Source organism: Pleurodeles waltl, chromosome 7 (assembly GCF_031143425.1).
Source record: "Pleurodeles waltl isolate 20211129_DDA chromosome 7, aPleWal1.hap1.20221129, whole genome shotgun sequence".
Classification (NCBI taxonomy): Eukaryota; Metazoa; Chordata; class Amphibia; order Caudata; family Salamandridae; genus Pleurodeles; species Pleurodeles waltl.
In genome coordinates this window covers 192124008-192143113 of record NC_090446.1, presented here as the reverse complement: position 1 = coordinate 192143113, position 19106 = coordinate 192124008, and the positions used below count along the sequence as shown (strand labels likewise).

General features: G+C 44.2%; 1 protein-coding gene across 1 annotated transcript in view; it reads left to right on the top strand.

Annotated features, from left to right (window-relative positions):
• The window catches only part of CCN5 (cellular communication network factor 5), a 168507-nt gene that overhangs the window by 94708 nt on the left and 54693 nt on the right, over window positions 1-19106 (top strand). Inside the window, exon 4 of the mRNA XM_069201955.1 lies at window positions 9758-9942. Coding sequence (XP_069058056.1) covers window positions 9758-9942 — 185 coding nt within the window. The remainder of the gene's footprint in view (window positions 1-9757; window positions 9943-19106) is intronic.

Sequence of the window (19106 nt, the reverse complement as noted above, 5' to 3'; positions counted from 1 at the left end):
TCGGAATGTTAAAGTGTCTGTCTATGTTGGCGGTTTCCGCCACGGTCGTAATTCCATTTTTTTTTTTGCCGGCCTTTTGGCGGTATTACCGCCGCTTTAACACCGACCGCCAGGGTTGTAATGAGGGCCATTATCATTACCTACAGACTTGATCGTGCCACAATCCAAGAACTGTGTGGCCAATTGGAGCCAGACCTGATGTCTGCTATCCGCCAGCCCCCAGGTATCCCCCCTCTAGTGCAGGTCCTGTCAGTGCTCCATTTCCTGGCAAGTGGTTCCTTCCAAACAACAGTGGCCATGGCATCAGGGATGTCTCAGCCAATGTTCTCTAACGTGTTGACCAGAGTGTTGTCTGCCCTGCTGAAACACATGCGCAGCTACATCGTGTTTTCCCAGGTGGAGGATTTGGCCACAGTGAAAGCTGACTTTTATGCCCTGGGACATGTCCCCAACATCATTGGTTGCCATTGATGATACACATGTGGCATTTGTCCCCCCCCCCGGAAAAATGAAGAAGTTTACAGAAATAGGAAAAGCTATCACTCAATGAATGTCCAGATGGTGTGTTTGGCGGACCAGTACATCTCCCATGTGAATGCCAAATTTCCTTGCTCTGTGCATGACGCCTGTATCTTGAGGAATAGTAGCATCCCATATGTGATGGGCCAACTCCATAGGCACCTGGTGTGGCTAATATGTGAGCCCAAGGTCCCCACGCGGTATGAGTAGGTGTCTGGGTATGGGGGTGTCCCTAAGGGTTAGTGTGTGTCTAACAGTTGCCCCTCGATATTTGCAGGTGACTCTGGTTACCCCAACCTCTCTTGGCTACTGACCGCAGTGAGGAATGCCAGGACAAGGGAAGAGGAACGTTACAATGAGGCACATGGGCGTACAAGGAGGATTATAGAAAGAACCTCCGGCCTCCTGAAGGCCAGGTTCAGGTTCCTCCATCTGACATGTGGAACCCTGTACTACTCACCCAAGAAGGTGTGTCAGATCATCGTTACATGTTGCATGTTGCACAACCTGGCCTTGAGATGCCAGGTGCCTTTTCTGCAGGAGGATGTGCCTGGAGATGGTCTTGTGGCAGCAAGTCTGTGTACAGTGAGGAAGAGGAGGCAGAGGAAGAAGATGTTGACAACAAAACCAATATTATTCAGCACTACTTCCAGTGACACACAGGTAAGACACTGTAACTTCACTTCACATTTCAGTTATCTGTTGGACATTGTACAAGGCAGCCGGTTTCCCTATGCCTATGGCCACTAACTGTACCCTTTGGCATCTCCACTTTCAGATCTCTGTGCACCACTCTGGCTCCTGTTATGTGTACTGATGCCCACCAGAGGTCATCCTAAAGTATATTTCACTGTACATTTGAGTTGCAATGCTTTGATAATTTTGTACTAATACATTTTTGAATCATTTGACAGACTTCAGATTGGTATTTGTTCCAAGGGTGTTTGTTTAGGTGCTCATAAGTAGAGCGGGTGGTGCAAGGGACTGGGCTGATGGTGGAAGGAAGTTCAGGGTAGAGTCCAGTCTCTTGGTATCACAGGTGCATTGTCCAATGGGGCATAGGAAGGGGAGTAATGGCAGTTCAAGGTGGACAGGGTGACAGAGTGGGACAGAAGGGTGACAATCAGGAGAGTCTTATTTCCTGGCGGGGGTCTTGGCAATGTTCTCTGTCTTTTGCCTGGATCGCAGGGACCATTTGCGGGGTGGTTCTCCTTCTGGAGTGGGTGGAGTGCTGGTGGCCTGTTGGTCCTGTGGCGGTGCCTCCTGTCCACTTGAGCCAGCGGAAGTGGAAGGCTGTTCCTCAGTTTGGCTAGTGCCAGGCGCCCGTTGTTGTGCCACTTCCTCCCTCATGGTCTTGCCCATGTCTGCCAGCACCCCAGCAATGGTGACCAGGATGGTGTATATTTTTGGAACGTCGTCCCTGATCCCCAGGTACTGTCCCTCCTGCAGCCACTGGGTCTCCTGCAGCTTGGCCAGTATCTGGGCATCGTCTCCTGGGAATGGTGGTATGCTCCCAGGATGTTGGAGAGTGCCTTGTGGAGAGTGAGTTCCCTGGGCCTGTCCTCCCCCTGTCGCACAGAGGTCCGCCCAGCTTCCCTGTTGTTCTGTGCCTCTGTCTCCTGAACCGTGTGCCCACTGACCCAGGTCCCTAGTCGTCCTGTGTATGTGGGGTTGCCTGGGGTCCCTGTAGCTGTGTACACACTGCTGATTGACGTGTCCTGGGGACAGTGGCATGGGCCCGCTGGGTGGGTGCTGTGGTGGTGTTTCCTGAGCGGGGAGGCTCTATGGAGGGTTGGGACTGTGCCTGGGTACCCGACTGTCCAGAGGTCCCGGATGGGCCAGGTGTCACAGTTTCGGGCGGGTCTGATCAGGACTCTGATTGGGACACCCCTTGAGGTCACTGAATATCCAAAGAGGTAGTGTACTGGGGCAGAAGAGCAGCTAAAGGCATACACGAAAAGGACAGCTATGGACAGGCACAGGAAACAGGAAAGTAAAAGCAGAACAACCCTTGTGTGAACAAACAGGAAACAGATCACAAATGGGCAAACACGCTGGGGTTGAACACAGAGTAGGGCGCAGAACCTCCCACAGTGACAGGGAATGTAAATGCCTCTGTGCAGTTTGCTCTTACAGATAGTCACCCTGACAGCCCCATAGAAAGGAGGCAGCAGAAGTGATTCTGTCTCTGGACCCTAGAGCACAAACAAGGATAGTACTTACATACACAAGACACGCTCTTGTGGGTACAGCTGAAAACAAAGAGGCGATTCCTGGAAAAACAGCAATAGCACACTGTCACTGTTAGGCACGAAAGACAATGTATAACACTAGACAAGGATGGGGGCTGGAATTGCCTCCTGGAAACCAGGAGCCAACCCCAGTCCAAAGGAGGACACTTATACACTGGTGAAGACTGATAGAACACTTACCAGACACACATCCCGAGAGGAAACAGAAACAGAAGGGACAAACTAAGAGACAGAGGCAGGAACTGGGAACAGGCTCAGGCTGAAGCAAAGGCAGGACTAGGACTGGAAAACAGGGCGCAAACTTCTGGCTGGTACAAACTGAGACAGGACTGGGAAACAGAAAGCATCCTCTGGCTGGAATAAGCAAGGACAGGGCTGGAAAACAGGGTGTAGGAATAAGCAGAAAACTGGACTTGGAAACAGAGAGCAGGTTCAGGCTGAAACAAGGCAGGAACAGGACAGAGAAACAGAGAGTGGGTTCTGGAAGAAACAAACAGGTACAAGGCTAAGAGATAGGGAGCAGACTCTGGCTGAAACAATCAGAAGCAGGGCAGAGAAACAGGAAACAGATTCAAGCTGGAACAGAACAGGAACAAGACTGGAACACCATCCGATAAGGGGTCTGTAACACAAAGGAATCAAAATCCAATGCACGATGAGGATCTTGAGGAAATGGTTGATTATAAGCAGTTCCAAGCTGCAGAAAACCCCAGGTGGAATCACATGACTGGGCTGCAGAGGAGAGGCCTCAGGTGTGTGTAGTTTCAGACAGTTGCAAGTCCTGGAGGAGAGGATCCGGAGAAAAGGAGCAACTGGACTTCTCCCATTGAAAACAATGGGAAACAGAATCCAGGCTTTCCTGCCTACCAGGCTGTGCATTATGGGATTTGCAGTCCCAGGAAGCAAATGTAATACTACAAAAGCATACCATGGTGAAAAGAGAAACAAACGGGAGTCAGCAAGGGACTCTAGATAAGTGTTCAAGGTGATTCCCAGGCTACTGACAGTCCCCTTACAGTGTCCCCCTAGAAATGGGATGACAGGTTCGTAACACCAGGTTGGTCATTGAGATCCAGGTGTGCAGAGCTGCGGGCATCTTCTGTAGGGGGCTAGATGTAGCTGGCACCTCCTCTCCAGTGACGTTGAGTATGGGTCCTGTGTGGATGCAACTGTAGTGTTATTGTATCTGCGTGGGCCATATTGTGCATGGGTGTGTTTCCCTCTATGATTGTGATTTCCCTGTCAGCTTGGCCTTGTGTGAGTGGTGATTTACTGGGCATCCTGCAGTGATGGGTGTCCATGCAGGTCTGTGATGGGGGTCCATGCATTGGTGTTGTATGTAGGGCTTGGTATTGGGATGGGTGGGTTGTGATGGTGGGGCATATGTGAATGATGGGAGTGAGGATACGGGTGGGGGTATGTGATGGCATGCAGGTAGTGTGGGGGATACAGTAGTAAAGATAGGACTTACCAGAGTCCAGTCCTCCTGCTACTCCTGCGAGGCCCTCAGGATGCATGATCGCCAAGACTTGCTCCTCCCATGTTGTTAGTTGTGGGGGAGGAGGTGGGGGTCCACCGCCAGTCCTCTGTACAGCTACCTGGTGTCTTGCAACCATGGAACGCACTTTCCTCTGTAGGTCGTTCCACCTCTTCCTGATGTCATCCCTTGTTCTGGGGTGCTGTCCCACTGCGTTGACCCTATCCACTATTCTTCGCCATAGCTCCATCTTCCTAGCTACGGATGTCTGCTGCACCTGTGATCCGAAAAGCTGTGGCTCTACCCGGATGATTTCCTCCACCACTACCTTAGCTCCTCATCAGAAAACCTGGGGTGTCTTTGGGGTGCCATGGATGTGGTGCGAGTGATATGTGTGAGGATGTGTGGGGTGATGTGTGGGGTGATGTGTTGTGGTGTATGCTGTGATGTGCGTGGATGGTGTATGGGTGATAGTGTTCTGTGCCTCTGATTGAGTGGGTGCTCCTGGCTTGTCTCTCTCTCTGTGCTATTGTTTTTTTTTTCGCTGTAAGGGGTTGTGGGTAATGTGGGTGTGTGTTTTATAGTGGTGTGAGTTTGTGGGTGTGGTGTGTGTATATGTGTCAGGTGGGTGTAGTTTGAATTGTCCAATGTGGTGGTGTTCTGTAAAGGTGTGTGTATTTTGAGCGCCGCGGTGTGTACCGCCAATGGTTTACCGCAGTTGAAAGACCTCTGCGGTGATTCGTGGGCTGTGATACTGTGGGCGTATTGCTGTTGGCGTACGGTGTGGGTTTTGGTACTGCCAGTTTATCACTGACCTTTGGTGTGGCGGACTTGTATGTGTGTCTGTATAGTGGTGGATTTCTCAGTGTGGGTCATTATACCTGTAGCGCAATACATCCGTGGTCACGGTATGTTGGCGGCCATCAGCACGTCCGTAGTTGGCATTTACTGCCAGGGTTGTAATGAGGGCCTTAATATCTATCCGGGGATCTTAGGCTACAAGTCAGATAACCAATGTCAACTTCTCTACAACAAGTATGCATGCATTTATATATACAAGCAATATTCAGAGTGGCCCATTAATCCTCCTGTCCATCTTCACAACAACCTTCTCCGAATCAAAGTGGACACCACACTGCTCAAAGTGAACACCACACTGCAAGACACACAACATCAGCACAAAACGCCATAAAGCTTCACAGCACACAATTAACCAGGACAGCACAACTGCTTTCAGAAATGCTGTTAAGTTACTGTTAACGGAATCATTGACTTCAAGGACATGGGCTGAGCTTAGGTAAGTTCTAAGTATTTGGGCGATATTTCTAGGGCCCTTCATTTAGGTGATTAACAATCCTCATTCACTACCAGATTGACAAAGTGCAATTTTCCGTACCTCTGGGCTGTGATGTAGTCATCAAACAGATTGCGCCACTGGCCATATGGACCTTTACATATCAGATGAATATGTGTTCTGAGAGCTAACATCAGTACAACAATTTAAAATTACAGTGAAACACATTTGGTTCCACAAGGCTGACAGAGAGGATTTCCTCAAAACCTTGTAGGTTTTTTAGCAAATTAGTCAATGGTACAGGCTTTGCCCATTCAGTAAATCATCCTTCAGTTCAAGCATACATTCACTAGATAATGAGTCCAACAGAGTAATATCAGTCGGATGGAAGAATACACCATTTAAACAGTACAAAATGCAGAGCAGGCAAAGTCCATAAAGAAACTTCACTAAACTAATGAAACATCCTAGCACCATAGGTGTTATTCTCTAGGCAGAAGGTGTCAGCCTTTTAGTGAACCAAATAAAAGTTCAGGGCAGACAACGCATAGGCATTTAAGAGTCATGGTCAAGAACCAGGAATTTGGGAAGTCAGCAGAGTTAATGAAAGGTGTCCCTCAGAAAGGTCAGAATAGTATCTCATAAGCTGTTCTAAGACATACAGTTAAATACACTGCATTCCTCAGGACTTCTTCCCACAAATTCCTCCAAATTGAGATCTCGAATGTATCATAGGTCTGGGCTGCATGGTACATGAGGCACTTCCTCATCCTCACACATAGTGTAAATCAAAACAAAGTAACAATTCAAATTATTTTATCTAACTTTCTTTTAAGAAAGCAATAAGCTCCTCTCATCTAAGTTTATTATCCGGCTCCTGCAACGAGAAGCAAAACATGAAAGCACATATCGAAATCTTTTTAGCAGCTGCGGCCTTCTGACATTAAGAATAGACATTTGGGTAAACATACTATACAATAATAATAATACTTCAGTTATGAAAACTGTGGCTTTTTTATACATATATAGCCACACATTAACTACTGGATTAGTACATTATTAGGAAAGATTACAAAGCACTAAATATTCCCTGCTCCATTGGCGCTCCCATGACCTAATTCTCAATGGATTCCCTCACAACCACACTCCAACAGCACATCTCCTCACTCCATTGTCCCTCTCTCACATTTATTTAATTTCTTTTATAGCACTACTTATCCCAATTTAGGATGTCAGAGCACTTTACATCACATACACATAATATATAGAGACAATAAATCATATACATGTGTAGATTAATGTATAGGAAATGTTATATAAGACAAAGAGGGCTACAAGACGTAGGAGTCACATATCCTCCTTACTGGTAGTCCTTAGATGCTAAGAGTGTTTGTTCTGGACAAACACAAACTCAGAGTTTAAAACATAACAAAGAGGCCTGGGTTGTCTACGCTGAGGAGAATTTATTGCTGCCCACACTAAGCCTTTGAAGCAACCCTAGAATAAAGAAATGTTGAGAAAAACACAACAAAGTTCCATATCTATGTCTTGAAGTTTGCATTTAACTCTTCCCCAGCCAGTTCATAACTGAATGTGCTATATTAGAAGGATTATACCTTATAAATGCATATAATGAATAGATCTCTGCAACAAAAGAAGTAACTCACTGAACTTTCTACATAAAATACAGATCTGCATATTACACGTTGAGGTTTGCAGCCGGCTCATCAACTCTTTGTGCTACTTTATGATTTGTCAAAACGTTGACTAGACAAAACAAAGATCTCTACAGTAAGCTCATTAACCCCCTGCTGTATTGTTTTTGAAATTCTTCTTCCACAAAGAGGAACAATGTTTAGCCAGAGCCAGGCAGCAAACGTCTCTTATGAAGATAATTTACCGGGAAAGCAATCATCTAAAATCTTTTACAAGGTTAAGTTGACAGACAAGCATAGACTGGTGTCTTCTATCACTCATTCTTATTAGTCCTCATTGAAGGAAAGACATTACAAGGTAATTTCTCCTATTCCATGAATAACTCCTGATTGCAAAGTAGGGATATCATCCAGTCAGTCAGGGTAAAGCTGGAGATGTCTAGAACTTACATACCAATTTATTTTCTTCATGTTGTAGTAACACAGGAGACACATAGCTCCCACCATAGCAGAGTTCATTGTCATGACTTGACTGATCTTAATAATAGTTCATACTGGTGTTGCCACTATACTGTCAGATAAAGTGCCTTTGCAGGAGCAGAAACTGTGTTAAACCTCAAGTACATAAGAGGTAGTGTGCCTTTAAGAAACACCAAAAAACAAAATTGATTAATTAATATTTCAAGAAAATGAATCCTCTTGAATCAGTAGTACAATGAAAACGATGAAGGTTTATTAAAAGATATACAGGATGCAGAACAGAAAGCAAACGTAGATTCATAATAAAACAATGAATGGGATAAGCATATGGCTAAATCAAATGAAGTAGTAAATTCCCAACAAAAATATTGTTAATGAAAAGCAGAAGATAAACTTATAAAGATTCTGCCTCTTATGTCAGGGTATCAGAAGACTGGCTAACCTCCAGATCTCTTGATTCATATAAGACAATTCTCCATAGAAATAAATGGAAATAACAAAGTCAGCACATGGTGATCAAATGTATGAATGAATTGACAAATCACAATACAGATTTATACGTCATCTGTTGTCACCATTCTAACAGTAGCCCCCTAACTCCTTATCAAGGTGCCCTAACTAACCTTGTCTTTGGGTATATTAGTACAAACTAGTTACAAAACAATAGAAGTCATGCAAGTGAATAGCTACTGGCAGGAAAAACCTTGAATTTCGATAAAAGTCAATATAAAGTATTACAGTTAGGTACGATGAACAGAAGAATGAAAACACTGCACTATCATGGAGGCATTAAAAGAACAAGCATTTGAAATACAATGGGTCTCGCATTTGCTGAGTTCAAGCTATTAGCATTGTAAACTCCTAACCTGACTTTTCTTGCCACATAAACTGAAAATGGAAAGTAATACAATTCCACGTAAGAAAGGCAATTTAAAGCGTCAGACCACGAGCGCGAAGGAGACTAATCAGAACAAAAAGAGTGGTCTGGTTTTGCCTTTGCTGGCTACCCATTATTAGCTGCAGCAGTGATTGGGGCACAACCATGAATAGATTGCCATGATCATAGTAATAAAAGAAAAATGAGCATGATTGCGATGTTAGTCAAGAAAAGAATTTGATTACTGCCGAGTGAGATCGCGTTGCCTACAAATAAAAACAAAAAGTAGTCCAGAAATCATACGGAAAACATGTAGCCAGGTGTGTTTTCAGTAGTCGGCCGGTGCTCTCGAAGAGGGCTAAACACCAGAAAATACATGATATATTCATGCCTTTCACAAATGAAATCAAGCGAATTTTAAAAGTCAAGCCCACGAACCGACAACAGTATTGGGCGTGACATGGGCATGGTTAAAACCCCACAGAGAGATTAAAACAGGGGCCAGAGCGCTTGCGAGCTCGGCCGTAAAAGAATGAGTCAAGGCCTAGGTCAGGCCAAGTTGTGTTAAGCATAGGAAAATACAGTTCTATCAAGTGCCTTATTACTGTTTCAGGGCAGAAGTGTTCACAATGCTCAAAATACCAATCAAGCATTCTGTTAAATCAAAATCAGCTCCAACACTAGTTTACACTCATAAGCAGTGCTAAACCCAAAAATAACCATCAGCTTGAGCCATAGGTTTGCAGCTTTTTTATTTCAAAGGCCTCCCGGTGATAGTCTTTAATTGAGTTCCAATAAGAGAGAAATTATGAAAAGCAAGATCTAGGGGATATTTACTGAATAAAACAGTATTTGTTTTAAGTAAGACACGAATCTATCTATCTATCTGTCTATCTATCTATCTATCTATCTATCTATCTATCTATCTATCTATCTATCTATCTATCTATTTCAAAAGTTAGCTATGTGTATGTCTTTCTATCTGTATGGATAGCTAGCTGTGGGTATGTCTGTCTATCTATATAATCCTTAAAAACCTAGTGGGGATTTTTCTAAGATTAGCACAGCAGAACACTGCACTAAAACCAGCTGGATTTAGTTGCACTATGTGACTGACAAGATTATTTTAGCATCATATTTACTACATTCAGTACAATGTAATTATTTATGTTTACGACATGTGTCTTATTATATTTTACACAGTTTATAGACAGCTCGAAGTAGCACCTCAGACCCTGTTCTATAAGTGTGAGGAGTGGAGTTCAGAATGGAGCGCTTGCTCTACAAGCTGTGGGATCGGCATCTCTCTACGGGTCTCAAACACGAACCCACACTGCAGACTGGAGACTCAGAGCCGCCTGTGCATCGTCCGGCCCTGCCACGAATATGTAAGTGCTACACCATTTCTAAGTGGTTCTAATAATTTGCAAGATACCACAGAAAAGTTAGCAGTTTTCTACTTTATTCGCTGATAGTATAGCAATTATCACCTGGTATGTGCTGAGTGACATTTCACTTTTGCAAATTTGTGTCACCTTACTGATTGATTGATTATCCACTTTTATAAAAAAAAATTGTAAGGTAATAATCTGTCAAAGAAAAGAAAGATATAGGGGGTCATTCTGACACTGGCGGTCTAAGACCGCCAGGGCCACGAATGACGGAAGCACTGCCAACAGGCTGGCGGTGCTTCCTAGCCCATTCTGACCGCTGCGGTAAAGCCGCGGTCAGAAAACCGGGGCCGGCGGTTTCCCTAGCAGACAGTGAAATGCGCGGCGGGTGCAACTGCACCCGTCGCACGGCCGCAACACCGCCGGCTCCATTCGGAGCCGGCTTCTGTGTTGCAGCCCTCCTTCCCGCTGGGCCGGCGGACGCTAACATAGTTACATAGTTAGTGCTTCCGCCGGCCCATCGGGAAGGTCAGAATGCCGGCAGCGGTCTTCTGACCGCGGAGCGGCCAAATGGCGGTTCCCGCCTGGCGGACGGCAGAGTCGGAATAGCCACCATAATTTTTGAAGTTGAAACATATTTGGAAAACAACACAGAGTTACATTCCTGATCTATTATTTCCAGTTTCCAATACTTAGGGCCTGATTACAGCCTTGGAGGATAGGGTACTCCTTCACAAACATGAGGGATATCCCGTCCTCCTTATTGCAAGTTACATTATATTATAGGGAACTTGTGAAACTGCGGTCGGATATTTTACTCCAAACATTGTCGTACTTTTATAATAATGAATGTACACTTGCATTCCTCTTATTTAGTTTTTATGTACATCTATAGATTCCTTTTTGCTGCATATTGTGAATTATTCCTATCTTAAAGCGTACTTTCCCTGTATATTGTTGTGGGCTTAGTACATCACCATTCACCTGCCAATGATCTTCATAGATTGTCAAGTGTGTCTAGATCACTTAATCATTCATATGTAGAGTTCTGCATTTTCTGTCCTATATAGCTTTTTTGTAAATAATGCTTTTCATATTATTATTATAAATGAATATGAATATGTTAATTAGCCTAGGACCATTATGTGTGGATCCACATGGCATTGTTTTACACACTTAACAGATCTAAAACTGGTTCTAAACTCTCTGTATAATCAGCTGTACTAGGGACCTCATTTCCGAGGCCCTAGCAGCACACTGCGCCACTGGAGTGCAATTCTTTTTTCCGCTCCAGTGGGGCAGGGTGCCAGGCCATATTTACAAGGCCACACAAATCCACCTTGCATGACTTTTCATGCTCTTGTAAATATAGACCCCTTTGACCCATAACATTGCGTGAAAGGGGGATTCCATGGGTGTTGCTTGGGGTGTTCCCACGGAACACCCATGGAACCCGAAGAAATCTGATGCATTCCCAGATTTACAAGTCTGGGAATACCTCAGAGTCCCACGCCACCTCAGGGGTAGTGTAGGAATGATGCAAAGGGGAGAAATATCATTATTTCTCCCAGTTTCTTCCTCCTGAGTGTGCTGCATTCTGCAGCTCATATAGAAAGAGGAAAACATCTCTTGTGATTGTATTTGTGCAGGAAGGTGTCCTTTCCTGCACAAAAACAATCATCCCCGCAATGCAGGCATCCTTGCACCACGGTGCAAGGGTGCCTGCATTGGTGCTGGGCAGCAATTTGTGCACCAGGGCGGGGGAGAGGACAGAAATGCACCATATCTTTTGGATACAGTGCATTTCTGCCCTTTCCTAGTGGTGCAGGGCAGTGTAGCAAGACAATTGCCATGCCACACTGAGCTCTGGGCCTCATAAATGAGGCCCTAAGGGCCTCATTTAAGATGCCATAGCACCACACTATGGTACCGGAGAATCATTGTTTTGACGCTCTGGTGGCGCAGTGTGCCATTACATATTAACTAGGCCACGCAAAGTCCCCTTGCGTGGCTTTTCATGGCCTTGTAAATATGGACCCATTTCACGCATAACACTGCATGAAAGTGGAGTTCCATCGGTATTGCTTGGGGTGTTCCCTTGCAACACCCATGGAACCAGAAGGAATCTGACCAGATTTACAAGTCAAGAAATGCATCAGATTCCTTTGGCACCTCAGGGGTGGCATGAGAATGACGCAACAGGAAGAAATATCTTTATTTCTCCCCGTTTCTTCCTCTTCCTATGTGTGCTGCACTCTGCAGCACACATAGAAAAAGGAAAACATCTCTTGTGATTGTTTTTGTGCAGGAAGGTGACCCTTCCTGCATCAAATTAATCAGCCCCGCAACGCAGGCATCCTTGCACCAGGCTGAAAGAGTGTCTGCGTTGGCGCTAGGTGGCAATTTGTGCAACTGCGCAGGGGAGAGGACAGAAATGCCCCATATCTTGTGGATATAGTGTGTTTCTACCCTTTTCTGGTGGCGCAGGACAGCACAGCAAAACACTTGCAATGCCACACTGTGCTGTGGGCTGCGTAAATGAGGCTGTGGCGGTACACTGCACCACCAAAGCATCATTTATTTTTACGCTCCGGTGGCACAGAGTGCCATCCCATATTTACCAGTCACCTTGTGTGGCTTTTCATGGCCTTGTAAATATGGACCATTTTCACTCATAACACTGCGTTAAAGGGGCTATCCATTGGTGTTGCTTGGGGTGCTCCCACACAACACCCATGGAACCCGAAGGAATCTGATGTATTTGCAGATTTACAAGTCTGGGAATGTGTCATATTCCTATGCCACCTCAGGGGTGGTGTAAGAATGACACAATGGGGAGAAATATCTTTATTTCTCCTCATTTATTCCTCTTCCTATGTGTGCTTCTTTCTGGGTCTAATGCCTCTTCAAATTATAAATATATGTAGCAGGTACCATGTTTCATTGATATTCACAGGTTTTTTTTTCCTTCAGGGGCACTTGCATAAGACCAGAGACAAATGTTATGTACATCAGGGGGGCTCAAATGCTTTCTCGTCTGATTTCCTTTCGCTGGCAAGACAGGCAATTCTTTTCTTTCCCACTATGTACATTTTTAGAAACTTCTAAAGCAGGATAACTTCTTTTACAGCGAGGGCTTTTGTCATCACATGCACACTCCACACACAACACGCAACACAAAGCATACAAGGGTACACATAGATTAAAAAACGTATATACTGAGATAGAAAGTGCCTTTTGTAAATCCTCGTCAGCTATTGGGTTCTGTCGGTCATCTGGTTTTAGACATTGGCCAAGGGGGCTGTCCAACAACGTTGGTATCAACGCGCTGCACTTCACGAGGTGAGCATCCAAAAAATAAGGCCTTTCCTTATTCTTGCATACACACACTAGCTGTCACGTGCCTCCACTCCTGACCTCGCACATTTGTTGGTCTTTGGTCTTTGCTGCTCCCCTGCACGTCCTCCTTAGGGGCTCCTTAAATCTTCCCATGTCAGCTATACGTTTTCTTGTACCCCGAGTAGGTACAACATTTTACAAGGAGCACTTACTTCAATTTTTGTGCTTCTTCAATAATGTTTTATTCTAACCTTCTTAAAAGCTGTTGGTCATGTTTGAATGGTACTAAACAAAAAACAAATGACCGATGAAACACTAAGGGGCTGATTTAAGAAAAGTGGTGCTGCACCCACTGCAGCAGCACTTTCCTTGCGCCCTTAAACGCCCCTCCTACCGCCACCATGTGTGCAACATATTTCAAATACACCACACCTTGGTGCAGAGTAGGGGGCACTAGCGTCATTATTTTTGACGCTATTGATACACTCTGCAGGAGTAGCGCCAAAATGTTGGCACTACTGCAGAGTACATAGGTGCCCATTGTATTCAATAGCATGCCTTGAGCAGGCATTGAAAGTGCCGAAAAAAACGGCGCAAGGAAATCTTTTAGAATTCCTTTTACCATTTTTTTGGTCCCCCTTATGGGAGAATGCCTCCCTTGCATAAATTATGCCTGGCGCAAGCATAATGTAGCACAAAGAGTTACAAAGTGGCACAATCATGTATTGTGCCACTTTGTAAATATAGCGTGGCATTTTTGGCCATCTAGCGCCTCATTAGCATAAAATATAAAGGACGCTAATGTGTCATTAGGATGGCGCTAGGGGCTCTTAAATCAGTCCATAAGTCTCTTGCACGTCAAAGGCATCTATGGAATGTTTTTTTCTCAATATTCCAAGATGTCCGCAGTGCATGTGCATATATGCATTATGACGCATGCACACCTAAGTGACAAATGCAGACAAGTCAAACTTTGTCAAAGCCAATAGTTCAACATTTTCTTTTGAAAGGCGAGACCTATTTGCTTTGCAAATGCCTGTTTTTCGTGTAACTTTCCATGGCTCTTCGCTGTTAATACCTATAAAACTCCTTCCTGTATCCAGGAAGGCCTCTTTTTCACCATCGTGATCCGGAAACAGGATGTTCCACTGCCTAAAGGTGTGTTTGTCTTTTTCTTTTTTTTCTTTTTGGCTAGTTGTTTGTTTCTCTGTGACATGTTCAGGCTCACAAAATTGCCCTTGTCCTGCTGCTTTAGCATAGGTGAAGCTTTGATGTACCAGGACTTCACTCACAGTGGGAGGCTGCGTCAAGCCTCTGGTACTGTCCACTTTTCACTTTTACTCTGGGGGTGTGCACTCGGGCTGATGACCGATATGGGATTCAGTCTTGTAATTCGATGTCCGGTGACATTTTCAGCTGTCGAGTTGTTCTTGCCTTTCTTCATAGAATTGGCATGTTACCTATCAAACTGCCCATTCCTCCTTGGCTTGGCTAGTGGTTCAAGTGTGTTTTTCCCCTCAAGATTCAGTGGCTCTTGTGGTATTTTCTGGCTGGTCAGGGTTTTGGCTGATAGCCCTGGAAACATTTTTCACCACTGCAATATGATGCCCTATTTCTCATTCGCAGTGGTCCCTCACTGGATCTGGGACTTCCGGATGTGGTGTCAGCCTTGGGGGGTCCAGACTCTGCTGGTGTGCTTAGTGTTAGTTGTCTGTGCAGGCATTTGCTGCTTGAGCTGCCCGGATGGCTTAATGAGTTCATTGTATGTTGTGGGGTTTATTCGCATGGCACATTTATTTTAGCTCTAGGCCTGTAGCCTGTGTCCTCTTAAATAGGTAATTTAATTTATTCAGTTTTATTGTTTTACCAAAAGCTTCATTTTAGCGGAGATCTTTTATTCTTTTTATCAATTGCTCTTTCATGCAGAATTTGTTATTAGTTCTTTTGCATGACATTCTATTTTGTGCTCATCCCAAAGCTGTGCAAGGCTGTACATGACTGTTTACGAGTATAGAGGTCCAAAGAGTACAATTATTACCTTACACAGAAAAGACGTTTTCTCAGGGCAGTTCTCAGAACAACAACAAAATTTATTATAGAAAAAAAAGCCACCACAAACCTAGTTAGAGGGAAACATTCCAGCCAGCCATCTTATGCTGTATCATGTCATTGTAGCTCTACTAGACTTGGCTTTGTCAGTGCAATCACATTGGAGGACTGCCAGAAGACCAACAGGCAACACCTCTGCTTATTTTTCAGGTATGGCAATGGGTCTTTCTTGCACAGACTAGTATGGGCAGATTAGGGCTAACACTGCTATCTCTCTCATGTAGATTTTTGGTAGTGCAGGTAGGGATTTTAGACACACTAGGGTGACATAATGTGTGGACTTTTTATCTGTTTCTCATTTCTGGCCACAATGATAATAGTGTTGTGTTTTATGTTCCTAATAACCGTAATGTATGCCTCTTTATGTAGAACACAGTTGCTTCAATATATATATCGAACCAAATCCTACTTCTGTTTGTTATTGCATGTCTGAGACCTATGTAGCTGAAAGAAAGGGGTAAGATCTGTTCTACTATGACTTCCCACCAGAGAAGTCACAGAGTGTCATGTGTCAGGCTGCCACAAATCACCTTTACCTCTAGGTTTTGAAGAGGTGCTGCTAGCTAGCCAGAAGGGTTAGGAAGACAGTTACCAGACAGTGTGGGATAGGACTCAATCCGGTAGTGCTGCCGCCCAAAACCAGCAGTCTCACCCCGATGATGAGAGTCCTATGACATGATGCTACCAATGTGGGTTAGGTTCTAACTTTACAGATCTCTGAAGTATCTTTGTCTCTTTATGTGCTAAAGACACCCCAATAACCGTAAACGGAGGCATCGGTGGTATTAAGGAATATTTAACTCAGCTAAATAGGTAGCACCTATTTTAGGGTGTAGGTTGCTCAAGCTTGAATCTTAAAAAGCGATTCCCCCAAATTTGTGTTTCTATCTCTGAACTGACCATTCTTAATTATGGCAGACCCTTAATTGGTAGCAATTGCATCAAACATGAGCCTTCCTCTCACATAACATTTATTAAACCATGGGCTCACCTCTGACGGCTGGGAGGTCACATGTTGAGTAGAAGCTCATTCTTGGGTCACTCTTACAGTAGCAGATGGGAACACCAACACATCATTACACAGTAGCACATGCACCTACACAATACAGACCAAACACATATTTAGAAATACCATCATCCTTTCAAGAACACCAGGATTTGCTTGATGGCACCCTACCACATGTTCCACAAAATGTTAGAATAGGTCCTTTATGTATTGCCGGTCACACACGGCCAGAATTGGCTTCCTACACACCACATCCTAATGCGGGTACCACGGCAACAGCAGAGGTACTCATCTTATTTAATAATTTAGTATAAATATATAGACACTTAATACAATTTGTAATGCGGACTTTAAACAACACCCCAACAAGGCCTGCTCCAGCACAACCAAATTTGGCTAAGCAGGAATATATCCTGCAACAGTGAACCAATAATGGGTAAGGTACCCACCAAACAAGAAGAACATCGGTTTTGGGTAGCACAAAAAATAAGCGTTTTGGAAGCAGTACTTCTCCATACTGTCCCAAAGATAAACATAACATTCCCACAATGACCTTACCATTTTGGATGGTTCCCTCAGCGGATAACTGTTTCACTTGGGGTGCAGTTTTTGCTGCACTCTATACTACCACAAATGGTACACCAATACTTGTGAATCTTCTGAAAGTGTTAAAACATAGTCAAGATTTATACAGGGCAGCCCCGCCCTTGGGGGTGCAAATAAAGGGCAAGTTTGCCACAGTGTCCTCAATTATATTAAGTAACTTAAAAGGGGAAACAGTAGCGTTGGCAGTACACCAACGGATTTGGGATGTTTCTCAACAGGAAAAAGAATGTGAGCTGCCTAAGATTATCGGCAAAACCCATACTAGTGTAGGTAGGGACAGTCTGGGAGCCAGACTTGGTAAACCACAGTTACAAGGTGAATCCAATAAGGATTCAACGAAACAAGCACAAGAGGGTTCTAAAAAAGACTGGGATTAACAAAAACAAAATAAAGATATATTAAAAAAAAGAGGAGAATCTCTGCTTGGAGACCTCAGAGAAATGATACAATCTTAGGAATAGAGAAACTTTAAAAGCTACCAATAGATATCAATAAACTGACACGCTCCAATCTTATTCCTTTCAGGACACAGCTGAAAAATGTAGTGAGACAGGAGGGTGTTCAGAACACCGAAATGAGAAGTGAAACAGAGAAAAGATTCACAATGCTCATCTGAAGAACAACTTTCACAACAGAAACCCCAGTTCAAAAAGAAAAAGGTTGCAACCATCTCAGCGAAAAATGCTGCACATATTGAGAACTTTATTGAAGAAGAGGACGTTGGCAGTACTCTGCTTAACAGTGTGGCAGAGGTCACAATAGTTCACCAGAATCTTCAAGAACTTCTGGATGTGACAGCAACTAACAACTTTCTTGAAGTCGAAACTGCTGAGAGGTGTGTCTCCCAACCCAACAGGGTTTAAAAATTTAAAATACAAATAGAGGGAAACATAGCGCACACTATTAAAGTTATATTTTGAGGAAGATTAACACTTAGTTATGACATTCTCCTTGCAGAAAAAGATTGGCCACCTGAATTTTGTCCATAATCTCCCACGAGGTAAGAGGGCATTATGCCGTCTTCTCGGTCCTCCTTCCAGATACAATAAAAGAAGATTATGCCGTAGATTCGGCATCGGCGCTGACTCCAGCCCTTTACCACAACTATGTAGAGTGGGGTAGAAATTCCCCCTTCCATGTAATACCAATTAGGTCTACACCGCAGGTCCAACCACAATACCAAATTAAACATGAGGCCAAAAAAACTGTGAGAGAAATACTCTCACAACTAGAGCAACAGGAAGTAATTGAATCCTGCATATCACCAATGAATGACCCTTTGTTTCCCATAGCTAAACTGGACCATTCTTTAAAATAGTCTTAGATTCCAGACACCTTAACAGTCATACACACATATTTGAAAAACAAAATGCACACAGCGCCTACTAACAATTTAGGGGCAGATTTATGAAAAGTTGCACTGCCCTTAGTGCAGCACCACTTTTCTTGCACCCCTTAGCGCCCCCTAACGCCACCATGTTATATGGCACACCATGGTGGTAGTTTACGGCGCTTTGGAGGATTAGCGTCAAATATTCTGACGGTAATCCTGCAAAACACCAAGAGGCCCATTGAAACCAATGGGGGCCTCCTTTTAACACCTGCTTCTAGCTGAAAACATGATGCAAAGAATTCTTTGCACCATTTTTATGCCCCCCCCTAACGGGGGAACGCCCCCATTACATACATTATGCCTAGTGCAGGCATAATGTAGTGCAAAGGGTTACAAAGTGGTACAATGCGTGCATTGCACCACTTTGTAAATATAGTGCTACATTTTATGCCTTCCAATGCCACATTAGCATAAAAATAATTACGCTAATGTGGCATTGGAACGGCACTAGGCCCTCTTAAATCTGGGCCGAAATGCACCCAGTATTCCCTCACCAGCCAAATTTGAAAAATGCCAAAAGATTTTAAACGTCACAGAGGAGCAGCTCAAAGGGCGGGTCCAGAACAACACCTTTCATTCAACACTTTCAGGTCCCAATGGGTGGTTATTGTGGCCAGTTGTCACAAATTGTTGTCATGCCTATTTTGTAAACTCCACACTGGGTTTTAGAGCGAGTGGACCTGACCCTTGCTACATCACCACACAACA